Consider the following 18,344-nt stretch of genomic DNA (forward strand, 5'->3'; position numbering starts at 1 on the left):
GTTTCAAGCAACAGAGACTGACTTGGTCTGATTTAAGTAGTGAAATAATTTATTAAAAGAATATGAATTAACAATACTTGCTTAAAAAAAACTGCAGAACCAAGCTTCAAGCTGCACATCAAGGAACAACACCCCAAATCTTGCTGTAGAACTGGTCTGTGGGTGCTACAGCCCTGCTCCACTAGAACTCAATCTTGCTGACCGGCAACTGCTGTGTCTGAAAAGTCTCCACTGTCTCTGCCATGTTGTGTCACGAGCTCCCAATTCCAAGTCAGTAAAGGTATTTCTGATGGGTGTAACTCAGATCATATGTCCATTCCTTAGCTGCAAGGGAGGCTGAGAAAATGAGTAACTGACCTTTCCCACTTCTGGACACAGGTTCTGTTTCTCACCAGAATTCATAAGAGAGGAAATTTCCCCAAATTAGAATGAGGCTCAAAAGGCAGGACAGAGTAAGAAATGGATCCATAATAACTCTACCGGATAGAGCATGCCTCTTGGTTCCGAACTGTATGATTCGAGAATGGGCTTTTGTACATATGCTGGTTTTTAGTTAATAAACACATTGACAAGTGCTATCATTTTTTGGATTCGTGATCCTGTGTTTGGTGGCATAAATGATGTGATAAGTGGGTGCAAAATTTTGATGGGCCACATGTCTTAAAACATGTATAATTATTTGAAACTACAATGGTACATACAAACATGATCAACTAATGTTTAACATAGCTGAGCACGGCCTGTGACGGACAAGTGGTTGTAACAGTCTAAACCCATCTCCTGCAGGGAGTGGAGTGGGTGGCAGAGGAGGTTACAAATCACTGGATCATGGATGGCAAACAGGATTGACTCACTGGCTAATTCTGCTCAATTGATACTGGATATTGTGTCCGGAAAGATAGGAAAGCAGTGCCTAGATTCAGCAGGAGAGTGCTGTGATCAATTAGTAATGTCTGCCATGAGTGCAAGAATGGGTGATTGCAGCACGTATGCCCCACCCATTTAACATCCCTGACCTAGAATAATCCTCTAGAGCTCACAAGTTCTCTGGCTGTAGACACAGGCAGAGAGTTTATCTGAGGTTGAAAGCCCAAGGTGGGGGGAAAAGGATACATCTTGAGGAGTATGTAATAAAGAGATTTATTGGTGTGGAGGCCCAGACTGATGGACTTGTGTGAAGTTTTTGCCCAGGAGCTCAGAATGTATAAATTAATAGCTCGAATGGGAGTTGGAGTCGCATTCACACACGTTCCACCAATATATATGTGTAAACAGATGCATTTTTTCAACACCACTCTTCTGCTTTTCACAAACAGGAGAAACACTTTATAAATGGACCTCTGCCTCCGGGGCTCTATTCATTCTATTCTCACAGACAGCCAACAGCTGTAGGCACAGCTTGTCTTAGGGGTGGGGGAGAAAGCTGGAAAGCTACTTTGATAGGGAAATAAAGCAGGCATCATGTTTCAATGCTTTGCTTCATCGTGTACATAAAGAGAATTATTACCATTTCCTCTGATTATTATATAAAAATATTAAGAAGAAGAAAATGGCTGCGGAATAGTATGAGATTACAACAAAAAGTCATCTGGTGCTCAACCCCCATGTCCCTCCTCCAGAGGAAAAGCATCTGGGTGGCACCTTCTAAGAGATGGTGAGGATCTCCACCAAGGTGCCTCCCAAGGGGACTTTTCCAGAGTAATTTTGACCTGTTTTCTGCCTGGGAGCTGACTTTAGGTCACGGCTCTCCTGCGAAATACACACAACCTTGCATGTGTCATTCTCACAATGGGGCAGCTGCCCCTCCTGCCCTGGTTCTATGTGAGACAGCTCCAGACTAATTTCACTTGATAAGAATCCAATACAGTGGCCCTTGACTTACGAGTGTTCCGACTAACGAGTTTTTTGAGATACCAGCTGTCTCTCGGTGGATTTTTTTGCATTGAGTTGATAGAGTAATTTGAGTTAATGAGGTCCTTAACGAGCTCCTTAAAGAGCTCGGTCTCCGAACGAATTAAACTCGTAAGTCAAGGCCCCACTGAATTCTGTAAGTGCAAAGCGGTCCTCATCCTTTTGCGAGAAAGGTCTAAAGGATGTGATCCTGCCTGGCTGGCGTGCCTCAGTGGTTGAGTGTCGACCTAGTCACCAGGAGAACATGGTTCGATTCCCGGTCAGGGCACATGCAGGCTCAATCCCCAGCGTGGGGCGTGCAAGAGGCAGCCGACCAATGATTCTCTCATCATTGATGTTTCTATCTCTCCCTCTCCTTTCCTCTCTGAAATCAATAAAAATATATTTAAAAAAATAAAATAAAGAATGTGATCCTGTCAGGTGAACCCACCAGGTTAGTGAGCTAGATAGAAAGTTGCAAATGTGTCCTTGGGTAACAAGGCAAAATGGAAATTTCCAAACCTTCTCCATGGCGCTTAGCCCTTAACCTGGCCAGCTTTTCTTCTCATGAGGAAAAGAGCTTGAAAATGTACAAGTGTAAGAGCCTCTCTTTAGTAGGAGAAGCTACAGCCACACTGCATGTTGCTGTAAATCCTAGCTGTGAACACATTCCTCACTTATAAACCAATTATTTAACAGGTAGCCTCAATTATGGATCCACAAAAACAATGGAAGTATAGCAGAGTGACAAATGGCCATCTCTGGTATTAGGGAGACTTGGGCTCAAATACTACAGCGCTGCCATTTATTTAAAGCTGTGTGAGCTTGAACGTGTTATTTAAACTTCCTAAGCCTTATTATTCTTATTGTTTGACAGCGATGATAGAATCTTATGTTATAGGCTTAGAGTATTTGTCAAAGTAATGTACTTAAAGGCCACAGCATAGCTCCCAGCACAGAATAAAGACATACGTTGGCTATTAATAAGAAATAAAATTCTCCGAGCAGCTAAGATATGTCACAAATCCTGTATGGCAGTTTTGCTCAGAGAGAGACCATTAGCCACTCACTCAGAGTCTATATAATTTGATGTTCACAGTCAGGACTGATGTATCCTGACTCCGACACAGTTTCGACAAGAGGGATCATCTGGTTTCCCATGATCTCACACGACAGGAAGCCCTATCATCTGAAGGTAGGGACAGGCAAGAACCAGCACCGCTGTCAGTAATTAGAGGGACAAGGGATGGATCAGAACCAATCAGACAAAGCAAGGGCTCCGTTGTAGGAGTCTTGGGGTATTTAGGAAGGGGACAAGCAGCCTTGCCTTCCTCAGTAGTCCCTGAAAACACCTCCCTGTGTCAGCACAGTGCCTCCGTCTTCCGTAGAAGTGCATGTATGCCCACTGCTTAAGAAGGCAGAGGAGCAAGTTCTCCAGTGCCCGGCAAGCACTTGCCTTCAACAAGGTGAAAATTCACATTGTGATGCTTGGAGACAGGGGGACTTCAGTTCCATGGAAAAATCCCCTTGGGTAAAGCAACTCAACTTCCAACAGAGCGGGATCCATGAGGCGTCACCCTACTTCGAAAGCCTACATCCCTGCAGATCGGCACTGTATAAACCCGCCACCCCCACCCCCAAGAGACAGGGGCTACTTAACTCTGGTACAAAGAATCAGGGTCAACTTGCCTGTGACACTTTAATGAAGGAAATGTGTTCTTGTGTGCTATGCTCCCTTTCAACTCACGGTTTCTGCTCCAGGGAGTTATAGTGGAAAACAACAGATAAAACCCAATGAACGGGACTGCCCACATATGCTCTGCTGGTTGATGGCGTTCATGGAAAATTCTGCCCCTCTCCACACCTGGGATTCCTTGATGGTAACATGGCTGGACTAGGTGGTCTTCCAGGTCCCTCCAATGGGGCTGTTCTAGGATATAGTTACCTGACCCAACTAATGGGGACCCAGTGAGTGTCCTTGCTCAGGTTCTCTAAGAGAGCTCTGAGCTGGCTGTACGCGCTCTGGAGATCCTCCGGCACCAGCACAGCGTCCACCAGGTGCCCGTAATGCTGGTCTATGAAGGCGGCGGAGGTGGACATCTCTCGCTGCTCCTCATCCTGCAAAGGAAAGGGGCAGTTATGGAGCAACAGGGTGGTTCTCCCCTCAAACAGGAAACCTACACCTTGTGTCTTGGGCAATGTCCCAAGTGAAGTGATGACTGACGACGATGGTCCATGAATAACCAACTGTGTACACAAAGAACAGAGTGGAGTGAAAATATCCTAGCAAACTTCCAAGAAAGTGAATGGGCAGTTGACAAAATCATTCACTGTTCAATCAGTCATTCACAAAATATCTACTCAGGACCTGTTAACTGCAAGCCATGATATGAAGTTCTTGGCGGGGGGCCGGGGGGGCGGATGCTGATTCTGTATCTGTGTCAATATCACATTTCCTGTCCCAAGGTTTTTCCAAAGAAGTGCTACTATTGTGTTGCATGGCAATTTGGTTAAATAATTACAGGAAAGACCTATAAATAATAACAATAAAGAAGCATTTCTGGCCCTGCCAGCATGGCTCCGTGGTTGAGCATCAACCTATGAACCAGGGGGTTGTGGTTTGATTCCCAGTCAGGGCATATGCTTGGGGTTGTGGGCTCGATCCCCAGTGTGGGGCATGCAGGAGGCAGCCAATCAATGATTCCCTCTCATCATTGATGTTTCCATCTCTCCCTCCCTCTTTGAAATATATATATATATATAAAAGCAATTCTGAAACCAGTGGGGGAGGGAGGGGAAAGAAGTCGAATAAGGAACTCTAATGCCCTCTGAAGACTCCTAAGTTCATGCTGTAGAACTCATTTTTTCTTTTCATTTCCTTATACCAGGGCCAAACACAAGACACAAAGTAGAGTTAAGAAAGTGCTGGGACAACACTGGCCAAATTCCCCATTTCCTTAGGGTACCTGCCTCCTTTAATCAGATTATTTTCCTGACACCTCACACTAAGGTATAGATAGCCAATGATCCTGCCTTACCAAACTCACACAATGTTTGCTTCTGCATTCAAGAAACCTCTAACAAATAGAATTTAAAGCAGAGAGTTGACTACCTTGAGTTTGGGTTGGGGGAGAAAGGGGCAGATCCACTCTAAGTCAAATTGCAAAACAAAATCTGTCTTTGGCATTCGCCCACCTCCTATCTCTTTCCAGTCCCGGGTTGCCTTCTCTCCTCTGCTTTTAGGGGCTCAGTGTTTGGATGCTGCCATGGAGCGGGGGAGCTGTCCTCCCCCAAAGAGACCCACCTTCCAAAAAAGTCCCTCCTCCTCTTCTCTCTGTCACCAATCAAAACCTGATTCCTGCTTCAGGGAGGGCGCCTGCAGTTTCGGAAGTTATGTTCTAAAGGGCGAGGGAACAGTTTACCTGCTAAGACGGCTGAGACCTAAGAGAAGACTCAGATCATTCCTCCTCCTCCTGTCCCCCAGGAGGGAAAAAGCTAGATGAAATGTGGAGAAGCTTCCCAGTTCTACACTGGATCTTGCAGGGCCCCTCTGGTACTCAAAGGCGCACCACAGTAACCCAGTGCCGGGGCCCCTGGATCTTCAGCCCCACCCCTCCCTCCCTCTATACACACAGCCTGTAGCCTGTCTGTCTGTTGCTGCCGGAGTTTCCCCTCCTCCAGGCCCCTCGCTGCTCACCCTGGAAGCATTTAGCTATTTGAGAAATGGCAGAAGCAACATTTTTGCCATAAGTACCTCCATCTTCCTAAGGAATATTCGCATCTTGAAAGAACTCAAATCTCTAATGGAGTGAAATGTGTGACATTTGTTTTGCAGCCACAAATCCCCTGCATCCTCTTCCTGGCCTGCAAAGGTGGACCGTCCAACCACCTGCAGCTTCAGCAAGAGTCACAGACCTGAACAGCCAGCAGGTGGGCAAGGCTCCGCTCATGCTGCCTGTTGCCCCATGTTGGATTAGCTTACTGGGTCTGCACTGGGTTTCAATGAAAGTGTCAATTAAAACTACTTGGGTCTGGCTTAGTTCAACAGATTTGTGTGGTTTGTGACATTCAGGTACCTATTCTCAGGGAGGGCGGGTGGGGAACCCAGACAAAGCCGCCCCTATCTAAACCGGGAGGCAGCTCCGGCTGCCCCACCTGGGCCGTCTGGTCACTGATCAAGGAACTCTGACCAATAGGCAAAATAGAAAGATGGCCTTTGGCAGGAGGTACAAGCACCCTTATATATAATGGTAACAGGCCCTGTTGGGCCTTTAGAAAAGAAATGACCGATTTTAGCCTTTGCTGGTTTGGCTCAGTGGATAGAGTGTTGGCCTGTGGACTGAAGGGTCCCGGGTTTGATTACGGTCAAGGGCACATGCATGGGTCCCCAGCAGGGGGCGTGCAGGAGGCAGCCAATCAATGATTCCCTCATCATTGATGTTTTAGCTCTCTCTCTCCCCCTTCCTCTCTAAAATCAATAAAAACATATTTTTAAAAAAGCATGAAAGAAATGACCAATTTTAAACTTACAAGTGGGGCTGCTATGTCCTCACAAGCCGGGGACATGGGTGGCATCTTCCTTGTTTCCTGAATTGCAGGCTTCACAAATATAATATAGGGCTTGAACTCTGAGGTCCTCAGCTGTCTCAGTGCCTGTGAAGACAAGTTCAGGAATATTATATACTTTGAAAATATTTTCTGGAAACGTAATTTTCGAATGCTCCAGAATGGTGTGCTTCACCACAGGACCTCAATGGGAAAGGTTCCGGCGACATGGTCATGTGACAATGAACTGCAGCTGGGCATTCTCCTCTTCTGCTCACGTCCTCACTCTCCACGTTGACCGTGGGCTCAGCTGGCGGCCTGGAGGCCCACTTGCTGAGATGGGAGGTTCCGAAGCCTCTGCTCCCGGGGTTGTCATCGCTCTTGGCGCCGACCCCACGAGCTCGAACTAACCTCCTTATGCCCGTCTCTACCTGCCCAGGCCTGACGGGGGAGCCAGCAGGACTCACTGTGTATCTATTTAGTCATCAACTTGGACTACGCCAATTCGGAATGTGTGCTATCGCCCAAACCGCCTCCTGATAGTCAAAGCAAAGGTTTGCTAAGCAAATGAAGAGACGAAGAACCTGAAACAAATTGTGAAGACTCTAGGAGGTTTTCAATATGCAAACGTCCTATTAGTGCATTGTATCTTAAGGGCCTCTGTCTGGAGACACTGGCATTAAACTGCTATATGTACAATTTGCAGCCAAAACAATAAAAATCACTTTCCAAATAAAATCCTGAAATTTTGACTGCCAACTCCCAGTAACTCCAAATGAGGGAGGGTTTTCCTTATATATAATGTGCTTTTTGGAATTTGTTTCAAGCAAACTTCTACAAAATAAAGCCTATCGCTTCTATCCAAACCAGAGTGCTATGTCTATAGAGGAATAAAAAAATCTCCCGGTTGAGGTCAAAGCTTAGAAGTGTTTCTCAAAGACAAGGTGAAAAAGATGGGTCAGGCCCTGTGGAGTACACAGCAGGCAGGGTGTGCAAGACTGAAAGGGTTTTTGAAGCGCTTCACAGGGATGTGTCTCCCCCTTTTCCCTTTCAAACTGTTCTCCCGACCAGCTCCCTCGGTGGTTCCCACGCCACTGACTTCACTTGTCCTGTTCAAGGAGGAGGTACGCTGATGCAAAGAGCTGAGCCCCAGCCTCCAGCTGGGCACTGACATCTAATCTCCTGTCCCATCGCAACGGGCCAGTCGGCACCGCCCTCGACTGCATGACTTACTCCATGCAGAGTCCTATCCCGGGTCTCTGGCTGCCAAGGGGGTTCATGACTCCCTACAATGTTAATGCGGTTTTGGTGTATAGAGGTGCATATTTTGGGATGCAAAGCTTTCATTAGCTTCTCAAAGGGTGACCCCAAGAAATTTTAATATCTAGTGCTCTAGACCAGGGGTCCTCAAACTTTTTTTAAACAGGGGGCCAGTTCACTGTCCCTCAGACCGTTGGAGGGCCGGACTATAGTTTAAAAAAAAACTATGAACAAATTCCTATGCACACTGCACATATCTTATTTTGAAGTAAAAAAACAAAACGGGAACAGATACAATATTTGTATTTGTATGTGGCCCGCGGGCCGTAGTTTGAGGACCCCTGCTCTAGACTAATAAAACTTCCTTAAACTGAGGTCAGATATGCTGTAAAATGTACAACCCTCTAGTTTATAAATTCCACGAATAAAACATGCCCCACTGGCCCAGGAACTCACGTCCGGCTCTACGTCCACCAAACAAACTTTGTTTTTGGCCATCACAGCGTGAATGGCATCCAGGCTGGTCCCGTAGAGATTTTCCTTATATTCCCCATGCTCCAGGAACCTAAAACACCAAAGGGGAAAAGGCCTGCAGTTCCCGAGCTCGCCCAAATTGGCACAGAAACATGAACGGACTTCCACCACGATCCTCTCCCCTCCTCCGCCTTCCCTGGAAGCCCTCCTGGGGGTCAAGTGGAACATGAGGCAGATGCAAAGACCCGCACCCGCACCCAGGGCCAGCTGGCCCACCCAGCAGACGTACCTGTTGTGATGTATGCCGGCCTCGAATGCTTGCTTAGAGACAAAGTGATACTCCACCCCCTCCTTCTCATGGCTCTTCCGGGGTCTGGTGGTATCTTTTAAAGTAAGAACAAGGCAAGCTGCGCAAGGAGATGTCACATGACAGTGAGTGCGAGCAGCAGGGAGCTGTTCCCTGATCATTCGGAGTTCACTGATGCTTTGTACATAAAGCAACGTCTTCCAGGCAGCCAGCGTCTCCGGGTCAGGCACAGGGCCCTTTCCAGGCGGACCGCTGGTTCACCCACTCTCTGATGGAGGCAAGAGGCCTCCCATCTTGCAGGAAAGGACACGGAGACACGCAGAGAGGTGAAGCACCATGTCACCGGCCCAGAGGCGGCAGGTAGCAGAGCCAAGGTCTGAACTCTGTCTCGTGCCAAGTGTGGGCCCTGAGCACACGGCCAAACTGCCTCCTTGATGCTGTGGCTTCCAAGGAACCACGGGGAAGATCCCCAGGCCTAACCTTTCATGAGCCCCTCGTCCTAATTGCTTCTTGAGAGCAGAGGAGGCACAAACATAGGTAACCTTACTGTCTGCTTTCAATCCTTGATTCAAGTATTCCTCATTTTGAGAGAAAGGGGACATGCAGACCGTCCCTTTATGGAGGAGATGTCGCTTCTCACACAATGTCATAGCACATAGAGTTTCCGCTGGATTTCCGTAACAGGATTGAGATGCACACTCCTGGGGGGAAACGGGTCCGCCCCAGCACAAGAGCACACATGAGGCAACACACAGCGTTTCCTGCGCATCCCAAGAGAAAAGCGGGGAGGCACCAGGGAGATGCTCTGCATTCTAGATGTGGTGCCTTTGGCCAACCTCTGGCAGAGACGCTGGGGTCGCTTTCCTGACCATGTCATTCCCTTGCTCTAAATGTTTATTCACCCACTGATTACATCTAAAGACCTTAGATGAGCATAAGGGACCCTCGTGATCTGCCCAGCCTCCAACTTAGCTTCATCTCCCCGACATCATCCACACCAGCTTCCCTAGCCCCTACACGGCTCCGCCTGTCACACCTTCACCCCTTGCACTGCACGTGTTCCCTCTGCAGAGAGAATTCTTCCTTTCTTCTCTGCCTGGAAAACTCCTATTTACTCTTCAAAACCCAGCATAAAGGTCACTGCCTCTAGGAAGCCTTCACTAACTCCCCAGCTCCTAAACGCCAGGGGGAAAGTCACCTTTCTGTGTGGTATCTGGAAGCAGGTAGGCCTGACCATCCAGGTACCCTTCCCCCAAGGGGTGGGTCTGAGGATTTCAAAGGACCTATGTGTGAGCAAGTTCCACATGTCCTGTTTCAGTCCATCCGTGGCTCCCTGAAACCTACCAGGTCCATTACCGATGTGTTGCCAGAATGGCCTACCAACCCCACACCCCATCCCCATCCCCACCCCTGCCATTTCAGGTTGGGCTCTGTGAGGCAATTCTGACAACCCACAGACGGGGCTACGGGCCCCAAGGCCCAGGGGCTTTGTAGCGGCCCTTCCTCAGAACATTCTGAAAAAGTCCCATCACCACCACCACAGCATCCCCCCTTGGCGGCCACCAGGTGCCAACACTGTATCCTGCGGAGGCCAAGGGATGGACAGAGTCCCACAGGACGGAAAGGGCAGGGAGCGGCAGGCTGTCATGCGGCCTGGTTAAGAATGCGACTGGAGCAGGCCGCCTGGGTTTGAATCTTGGCTCCACTATTTACCAACAGTGTGATGTTGGGCAAGTTACTTAACCCCTCTGACCTCCGCGTCTTCCTCTGTAGTATGGGATGATAATAATCCCTCGTCTCAGGGGCACTAGGAAGGCTGACCAAGTTAGTCACAGAAGAGCTCCTGGTGTAGGTCCTAGCACTCTTCATTCTCCTCTTCCTCATCACATCCAATCTGCCTATTGGATTTCGGCATCCCTGTCTGCCTCTAGACTCAGGAGCCATCCTGATGGGCCAGATCCAGCTACAAGGGGGAGCCCAGGCAATGCTGCTCGCTGGCTTGCTGGCTTCCCTGCCCTGCTCTCTTAGCCAGCAGACAGCAGGGGCCACAGCAGTCAGAGCCATTTGGAAAAGGAGGCGGGAGCCCCCTTGGTGTTTGCTTGAGGTGGCTACTTTGCCTGCAATGTGCTCTAGACTTACCTCCCATCCCAGGCAGGAACCAAGCCAATTTGATTCTGGGAGTTTAACATGCACACAATTCTATTGTCCTCCAGCTTCTGCCTCAGCGGGTCCTAGTGGACCACTCAGAGTGGGCCATTCCCATCAGGCCCAGGTCCCATGATCTGCTCATAGCAGGCGGTGCTTGGCAGTCCCTCAGACCCCAAATAAGGATGAGGATGGATACAGGGAGTCAGGCCCCATGAAATATTCACGTGTAGGGCCCCCCCCCCCCATCAGCCCTCTTACGTGGAACAGCAACACCGAAGTGCTGTGGGCTCTCTGCCACCACCTTCTGCTTCAGCTCGTGCAGCCGGGCTCCCAGGGACCCTGGGAAATGAAGGGAAGGCTGACCAGAGACCCTGCGGAGCTCCCTCCCCGCTCGTCCAGGGAGGAAACCAGCCCACGCCCTGGGGAGGCAGCATCACCTACCGATCAGAACCACCAGGCGGGGCCGCTTACTGGGTTGGTGCTGGTACCTGGTCACCTCCTCATAGGTCAGCAGCTCCAGAGGCTCCGTTCCTGCAGACGTCTTTCCTTCCTGCGGGCTTCCCAGTCTCCCCCTGCGGCCCAGCCGGAAGCTCCTTCGAAGACCAGCTTTCGGGGAAGGGCAGGGGACACCTGACATTTGTCCCAGGACCTCCCACTAAAGACTCTTCCCACCTGGCCTAACCTGGAGTGGGTCTGAGGCCCACTGGCCTCTCCCAACCGCCTCCAGATACAGAAGGGGTTGATCAAGACTCACAGTAACAGGGTGAAAGGGTGACCACCCAGCATCCAAAAATAGGGTCCCAGGTCCCTGTTTTACTTGGCATGTGACTGACCTTGAGTAGGTCATCACCTCTCTGAGCCTCAGTTTCCTTGTTTGTGAAACGGAAATATAAATTTACAAATGCAATGTGTGGATTGGGTCCCGGGTCAGGGGAAAATGCTCTAAAGCAGTGGCTCTCAACCTTCTGGCCCTTTAAATACAGTTCCTCATGTTGTGGCCCAACCAGAAAATTATTTTCGTTGCTCCTTCATAACTGTAATGTTGCTACTGTTATGAATCGTCATGTAAATATCTGATATGCAGGATGGTCTTAGGCGACCCCTGTGAAAGGGTCGTTCGACCGCCAAAGGGGTCGCGTCCCACAGGTTGAGAACCGCTGCAAAGGATGTTATTGGGACAGTTGGCAACATTTTAATATAAACGGTATTATATATAAACACGCATATAACAGAATTGTGTGCATGTTAAATTCCCAGAGTGTGATGATTGCCCTGGGTTATATAAGAGAATGTCCTTGTCCTTAGGGACCACATGCCGAGGTATTTAAGGGTGAAGGGACAAGCTGTCTGTGGCGAACGCTCCCACGACTCAGGACAAGATGCATATATGTAGAAAACGGAAATGACACAGCAAACGTGGCAGAAACCAACTGGTGAATCTGGGTGCAGAAGTTCTTTATACAATTCTTACAACCTGTCAGTAAGTTTGAAATTACTTCCCAATCAAAAGTTAAAAAAACTCTTTGCCTGCCTCTCGGGTCTCTGAAAAGACTGACCAAAATGCAAGAAGCGAAGGTACTTGGGAAACTAGGAAAAGGCTCCTTTATGGTACGGTGGTGGCGTAACCACTGAATAAACTGCAGTTGAGATCACAAGACTAGTACAATCAGTATTAATGGAGGGTCCGTGTCAGGGCTCGGCTGTCAGCAGCTGGTGAATGTTGAGGTGGCGGGCAAGGCCTGGGCAGGCCAGTCCCTCCTCTGCTGACAGATGGAGGGGAATGTGGGTCCCACAGGCCCCAGCTGGGCACTCAGATGGCTTTGCTTCTGCCTCTCCCTGCCCCGGGAGCCTGTGGTGGGCTGTGCATGGCGCGGAAGAGGATGTTGGGGGAAGACATTTGTCCCAGGATCTCTCTGCTACTTACCCACATAATGCCCTTTGAGGTACCCCTCACAGTCACAGGTCTCTGCGAATCAAACAGAGAAGGAGTCCAGTGAGCCATTCTGGGCACAGACCCAAGCCCAGAGGTGCCGGCCCCTGGATGGTCAGGAAGAGCCCCCTGGGATCATGTTTCAGGGGGCTCAGGAAAAATCCCATGTCCTGGCCCCGCCCCCCCAAAAAAACACAAGTTCTTCTGTTTAGCTCAGTTCTCCATGCTTATTCCTCAAGTAACTTTTCCAGGCCCTAGCAGGTTCTGGGCCAGCAGACCCCATCCCAGTCCCTCTGAGTCAGGATCCCTGTGAATAAGGAGGGAAGATTCACTAGCCCTGCCCCGCTCCTGTCTCATGCCTCCTACCCAGCCAGTTACAATCAGCCCAGCCAGAGTCCTGGGAAGGCTGAGCTCTGTCCCCACCAGCTCTGCAGCCTCAAGGAGCAGGCTGGACCAGCTGGCAGAGTAGGGAGAGGTAGGCAAAGAGCAGGAGGGCACAGCCACCCCAAAGTTAGGGGGGGCAGGGGGGAGAGGAACAAGCCCCTCCGGCCCCAGACGTTCCACAGAAAAGGGGCCTTGTCCATGCACACAGGGGACAAATGCCAGGCCTACCTTTGTCACAAGGCTGATCATCTGCGGTTTGCACAAAAGACAGATGGAACAGCGTTAGCGGAGGGGAACAGGAGGCCCTGAGGCCGCGAGACAGCCATGGCCTCGTGTGCCTGAGGAGCCCTCCATCTGTCCCCCCTCTCTCTCCTCCGGCAAACCTGTGATCCGAGCTGGGCTGCATTATTAAACCAGGACTTCTCTAATTAGTCTTCCTGTGTGTGTCTCATTAGCAGCTCAAAGAAAGCCAGCTCATCGCTGGCGTAAGCAGCCTCAAGGCCAATTTATTCAGCAGCCCTTTGATGGAGAGCACGTGTAGAGGAGTGGGCGTGGGCAGCAGCCGCCAAGCCAGGAGAGCAGCTTGCTCTAGTCTAGGAGCCCGCAGCGGGCAAGCGTCCTCTCCAGGCCCTCCCTGGGCCCCTGATCACAGGCCCCCCTCGTCCCACTCCCTTGGCCTCAGGAGCCTGTTTTCCCCTCTTGGAAAAGGAGGTGCTCTGAGCCCCCTGCTTCACAGGCTGTTGTGACGATTACAAGGAAGAAGGTCGGTGGATGTGCTTCCTAAAAGGTAAAGTGCTACACGGAGTGGAGTTGGCAAAAAAAAATACAAAACACTGGGCTAAGTTTGAATTTCAGAAAAACAAGGAATCGGCATTTAGTAGACGTATAGCCCATGCAGTATTTGGGACAAGTGTCTTTATGCAAAGAAATGACTTGTTGTTTATATGAAATTCAAAATTAATTGAACATCTTGGTTTTTATTTGCCAAATCTGATCCCTAACACAGAAGCACAAGATATCCAGAGCTGTCTCCCCAAATCCGAGGTTCCTAAATGGACAGGACCAGTGTGCCCTTTGGGCATCTAATGAAAGCTGTGGACCTTCTCTCAGACACAGACCAACAGCCAGACACACAAACACACACACACACACACACACACCACACACATTTGCACACAATTTTGGGAGAGGTGCTAATTTGCCCCCTAATGTCATCCATGAGCTCCTCTCCAGGGAATAGCTCCCCCCAACTTAACCCCCATTTCCTCTCCTCACCCCTCTCCCCACCCCCTCCTTCCTCTGGAGGCTGGGAGGTCAGAGAAGGCCCTTGGTGCTGCCTCCTGCCCAGCGCCTGCTTCTTCTTGGCACAAAGCCCCCAAGTCCTAACCCCGGCCCCTCCCTTAAGTACCATCCCTGCCAATCTACTCACAGGGGGGCTTCTTGAGGCTCTGGGGGCTCGGCAGGGTGCCCGTGGCTCTCCGGTAGCTTAGGCGCCTGTGGACAAGGAGATGGACAGGCCCATGAGCTGGGCCACGGAACCAGTCCGGGGGGTCTTACAGAAAAGCTGGAGAAACTGATGCTGGATCCTACAGGTGGGCACAGCCTGGCAGCCTGAGGGCCTCCGGCATCACACCGAGTTCCAGGGAAGAGGGACACGCACTGGTTCACGGGAAAGACACGGAGTCTCCTGCTCTGGAAGACGCCTGCCCAGCCCTAAGGTCACACAGGGATCCAGCCCAGTGCCCGGGTCAGCAGTTGGCTGTTACTGTCCTACGACCGATTCTCAAGAAAGGGAGGCCCCCTCTCCTCTCTCCTGGCCTCCATTCCCGAGGAAGCTGGAAAATAGCAGGACTCTCAGGAGAGGCTGAGGGTGAACGTGACCCTGACTTAACGCCCTTCTCCCACCGGAGACCTCAGCCAGACACATCATCTAGCCGGGTTGTCAGTGGAGAGGCAGCTGCCAAGGTCTCACCTCTGACTGAGAAAACGCCAGGGCTCTCGGAGGTGTTTCGATTTCCACATCTGAATGCAGCTAAAGAGCCTCCCCGCCCCCCGCCCCCAAGACCTGTGAAGCCAAAGATGCAGATGGGTCTGAGGCTCCCCCGAGGAAAGAGAGCAGGTTCTCAAGCTGCAACACCTCAGAATCGCCTGGAACCTCGGTGAGAACAAAGAGCGCAGAGCCCACCCCGGGGGACCACTGAAACGCTTGAGCGAGGTCTGTAGGACTTCAAACCTCAGGCGAGGCCGATGCCGTCTTAACTGCCAGCCCCTCTGACCCAGAACTTGCACTTCTAGAAATCTATCCTAGGAAAATAATTTGAAATGTGAGGGATATTCTATGTGCAAGATAACAATTGCAGGCTTGTAGCTGTGAAACACGGGAGAAGACTGAAAGGTGGAGAAGGGGAAGCTTTCCAGCTAAACTGTAAGCTCCTCCAGGGCAGAAAACAGGGGTTCACAGCAGCCCACAGGATGCCCAGCACAGGCCAGGTCCATTCACAACAAATCCATTCATGCTGCCTATGAATGAATGGTGTCGCTCCTGATGAACTAGTACGTAGCCACTACAATGACACAATAACTAATAGGCAATATGTGGAAAATGCTGGCGTCAAAATGTATAGTTAAAAAAAAAAAAAAGCAAGATCTCAAAACACTCATGTAAAAAGCACAAAAGGAAATAATTATGTAGTTTAGATGGTGGTGAGACTTTGGGTAGTTTTCTTTTCCTTGTCCTCTTCTTCCATATTTTTATAGTTTATTTGTCAACTTTCTCTAAGAATGTCTTATGCAATATACATTAATAACAGAGATTTCCATATACAGACAGCCCTTGGGTTACTTCGAATTCGACATAACGTCGTTCCGTGGTTACATCGCCATCTCCCATTTATTTATTAAAAACAAAGTTCCGTCATTTCGACGTATGTACATGAGTGCTTTATGTTTTTTATTATTTATTTACCACAAGTAAAGGTCAGGAATTGTTATCTTTCTTCCAAATTTTTTTTTACTGTTTCACTTCATTACTGCTGTGTATGTGCTCCCTGTGAGTGACGTAGGTGCTTATGTAGGTGGGTTCTGACTTAAGGCGAAAATCGCGTTATGTCACACCATAAGAATATATCTCCAACGTATTTCTTTAAATCTCAAACAGTCATTGCCACTGGTTATGGGTCAAGAAGGACAAACACAAGTACAATTGGTACTTACCTCAGGGAACAACACACATTGTGTCCGTCTGGCTGTGGTGCAGAGATTCGTGGGTTTGCCATGTACCCATTCCTCTGCCACTCCAGAACCACCCCCTTGCAACCCCCCCAGACCCACCTTTCCTGGAACTGCTTGGAGGGAATAAGGCCAGCTCGAAGGTTGGTGTCCCCCACTCGCTTGGCCTGCCACCACGTAGGGTCATCCTGGCTCACCACCTCCAGGACCTGCCTGCGCTGGAAGGGCAGGCCTGCCTCCTGGCAGGGAATGGCCCGGTCCTCCCGCGGGTTGTAGTGGAAGAGGGCCCGCATGAACACCTGCAGGGGACGGGCTGGGTGAGGCGACCCTTCATCGTGGAGACATGGACATGCCTATGCCACGTTGAAAGTCAAATGACAACTACCGTTCACCGTTAGGAGGCATAAGCAGCCTTGAGAATAGCTAGCTAACCAGAAACATACTGCACATATTTTCTTATTGTTCTTCAACCATTTTGGATATTAGAGTCAGGAAATCCCTCAAGAATCAGAAAATTAACAGATGGGCCCCATGTCTGAATATCTTTCTCCAGCCTAAACGTTTCCTTAATTACCTGATCTGCTGTGCTCAGCATACACAATGAACAATTAGTCCTGGGGACAAAAAGTAAAGGCAAGCACAATCCCTCATTCAAATGTTATTTCTGATATGCTAACTGCCCCTAATGAAGGCAGCAGCCATCTGTTAAATAAGTGATCTAGATGTTTGGTAAGAACACAAATCCCAATAAAACTACTGCTACTGACTCCTCACCATCATTTCTCAGTGGGTACTTGACGCCCACATTTTTTACAGTTCAATCCTGACTCATCTGTCACACGTTTGGCTAACCCCCAACTCTCCCCTTTACCTTGAAGTCACCCCTCCAGAGAGGATGGTGGGGAGACACAGCATTTTGTCACACTTCCTGGTTCTCTTCTATAATTCAGTGGCATGGGTTTATTTATTTCTATTTGGGCCCAATTACTTAACAGCAAATAGGCCCCCCAAAAAAGGCCAGAGGGCTTCCTTAGGGCAGTGATTCTCAACCTTTTTCATCTCAGGGCACACATAAACTAAGTACTAAAATTCTGTAGCACACACAAAAAATATTTTATTTTTGGCCAATCTGAAAAACAAAATAGGTATAATTTTGATTCATTCACACTGGATGGCTATTGTTGTGTTGGCTGTTGTCATATTTTTATTTGACAATCTAAGGGAAAAGAGGTCAGTGCCCCTGACTAAATAGTCAGGTATTGCATGTTGTAAAAATTCTGTCTGCAAAAAATGAAATAAATAAATAAATTCTGGCAGCACACTGGTTGAAAATCACTGCCTTAGACAGATTCGAATCATATTCTTTTATGCCCTCCAGAAAGGATTCGGCTAGTAGCCCACAGTAAGAACCTTCTGGCCAGGTATTGCGAGGACAGATACCCTCATCAAGCCACCGGTGTCACCAGGGTCCCAAACACTCAGAAGAGTATAATCCTCAGATCAAGCTTCTGGCTCAAGAAGAAATACTTAGGAAGGATGAGCTAAGGGACTGGAAAACCAGGTTCTCCCCCTGTATCAAGTGAAAACCTTCAGCAGCTGCATCTGGAGACCACATTAACTGATTCCAGAAAGAACCACCTTCCATCAGGTGAGAGCCCATATATGGCTGCCCTGGGATGCAATGGAAGAGTGCAAATAAGAAACTAGCCACAAACACCTTATTTCTTCGTTTGTTAAAAAAAAAACCAACAAAAAAAACCTGACATCAAACACAATGTCCATTGTTAATCCTATTCATCAAGATATTTATTGACATCTATTCTGTGCCAGGTGCTGGAATGACTCTCTTTCTTGCACTTAGTACTGGGAGGTGGGGCTGGGAATCAGCTTTCTTGAAACATTGGCATGCTCCCTTCCTTCCACTGATGAAAAGCATGCAATTGCCCTAGCTGGTGTGTCAGTGGATAGAGCGTCGGCCTCTGGACTGAAGGGTCCCAGGTTCGATTCTGGTCAAGGGCACATGCCTGGGTTGTGGGCTCGATCTCCAGTAGGGGGTGTGCAGGAGGCAGCCAATCAATGATTCTCTCTCATTGATATTTCTCTCTTTCCCTCTCCCGTCCTATCTGATATCAATAAAAATGTATTTAAAAGAAAAGCATGCAATTCATTATGTTATTT

At 49.1% G+C, this 18,344-nt stretch overlaps 1 protein-coding gene across 3 annotated transcripts in view; it reads right to left on the bottom strand.

Annotated features, from left to right (window-relative positions):
• Positions 1-1,950: 1,950 nt before the first annotated feature.
• MPP3 (MAGUK p55 scaffold protein 3) overlaps positions 1,951-18,344 on the bottom strand; it is a 28,413-nt gene continuing 12,019 nt past the window's right edge. For 2 of the 3 annotated variants that reach the window (XM_081109123.1, XM_081109122.1), the window contains 10 exons: positions 16,269-16,465; positions 14,368-14,432; positions 13,167-13,187; positions 12,549-12,590; positions 11,066-11,230; positions 10,883-10,963; positions 8,459-8,552; positions 8,152-8,260; positions 6,421-6,543; positions 1,951-4,008 (listed from right to left, as the gene is read on the bottom strand). In XM_081109123.1, the coding sequence (XP_080965249.1) occupies positions 3,832-4,008; positions 6,421-6,543; positions 8,152-8,260; positions 8,459-8,552; positions 10,883-10,963; positions 11,066-11,230; positions 12,549-12,590; positions 13,167-13,187; positions 14,368-14,432; positions 16,269-16,465 (1,074 nt within the window). In that variant the 3' untranslated portion in view covers positions 1,951-3,831. Of the gene's footprint in view, positions 4,009-5,194; positions 5,289-6,420; positions 6,544-8,151; positions 8,261-8,458; positions 8,553-10,882; positions 10,964-11,065; positions 11,231-12,548; positions 12,591-13,166; positions 13,188-14,367; positions 14,433-16,268; positions 16,466-18,344 lie in introns of all 3 variants that reach the window. The other variant, XM_081109124.1, reaches the window with a different exon arrangement.

This window comes from Myotis nattereri (assembly GCF_964212035.1).
Source record: "Myotis nattereri genome assembly, chromosome: 16".
Taxonomy (NCBI): domain Eukaryota; kingdom Metazoa; phylum Chordata; class Mammalia; order Chiroptera; family Vespertilionidae; genus Myotis; species Myotis nattereri.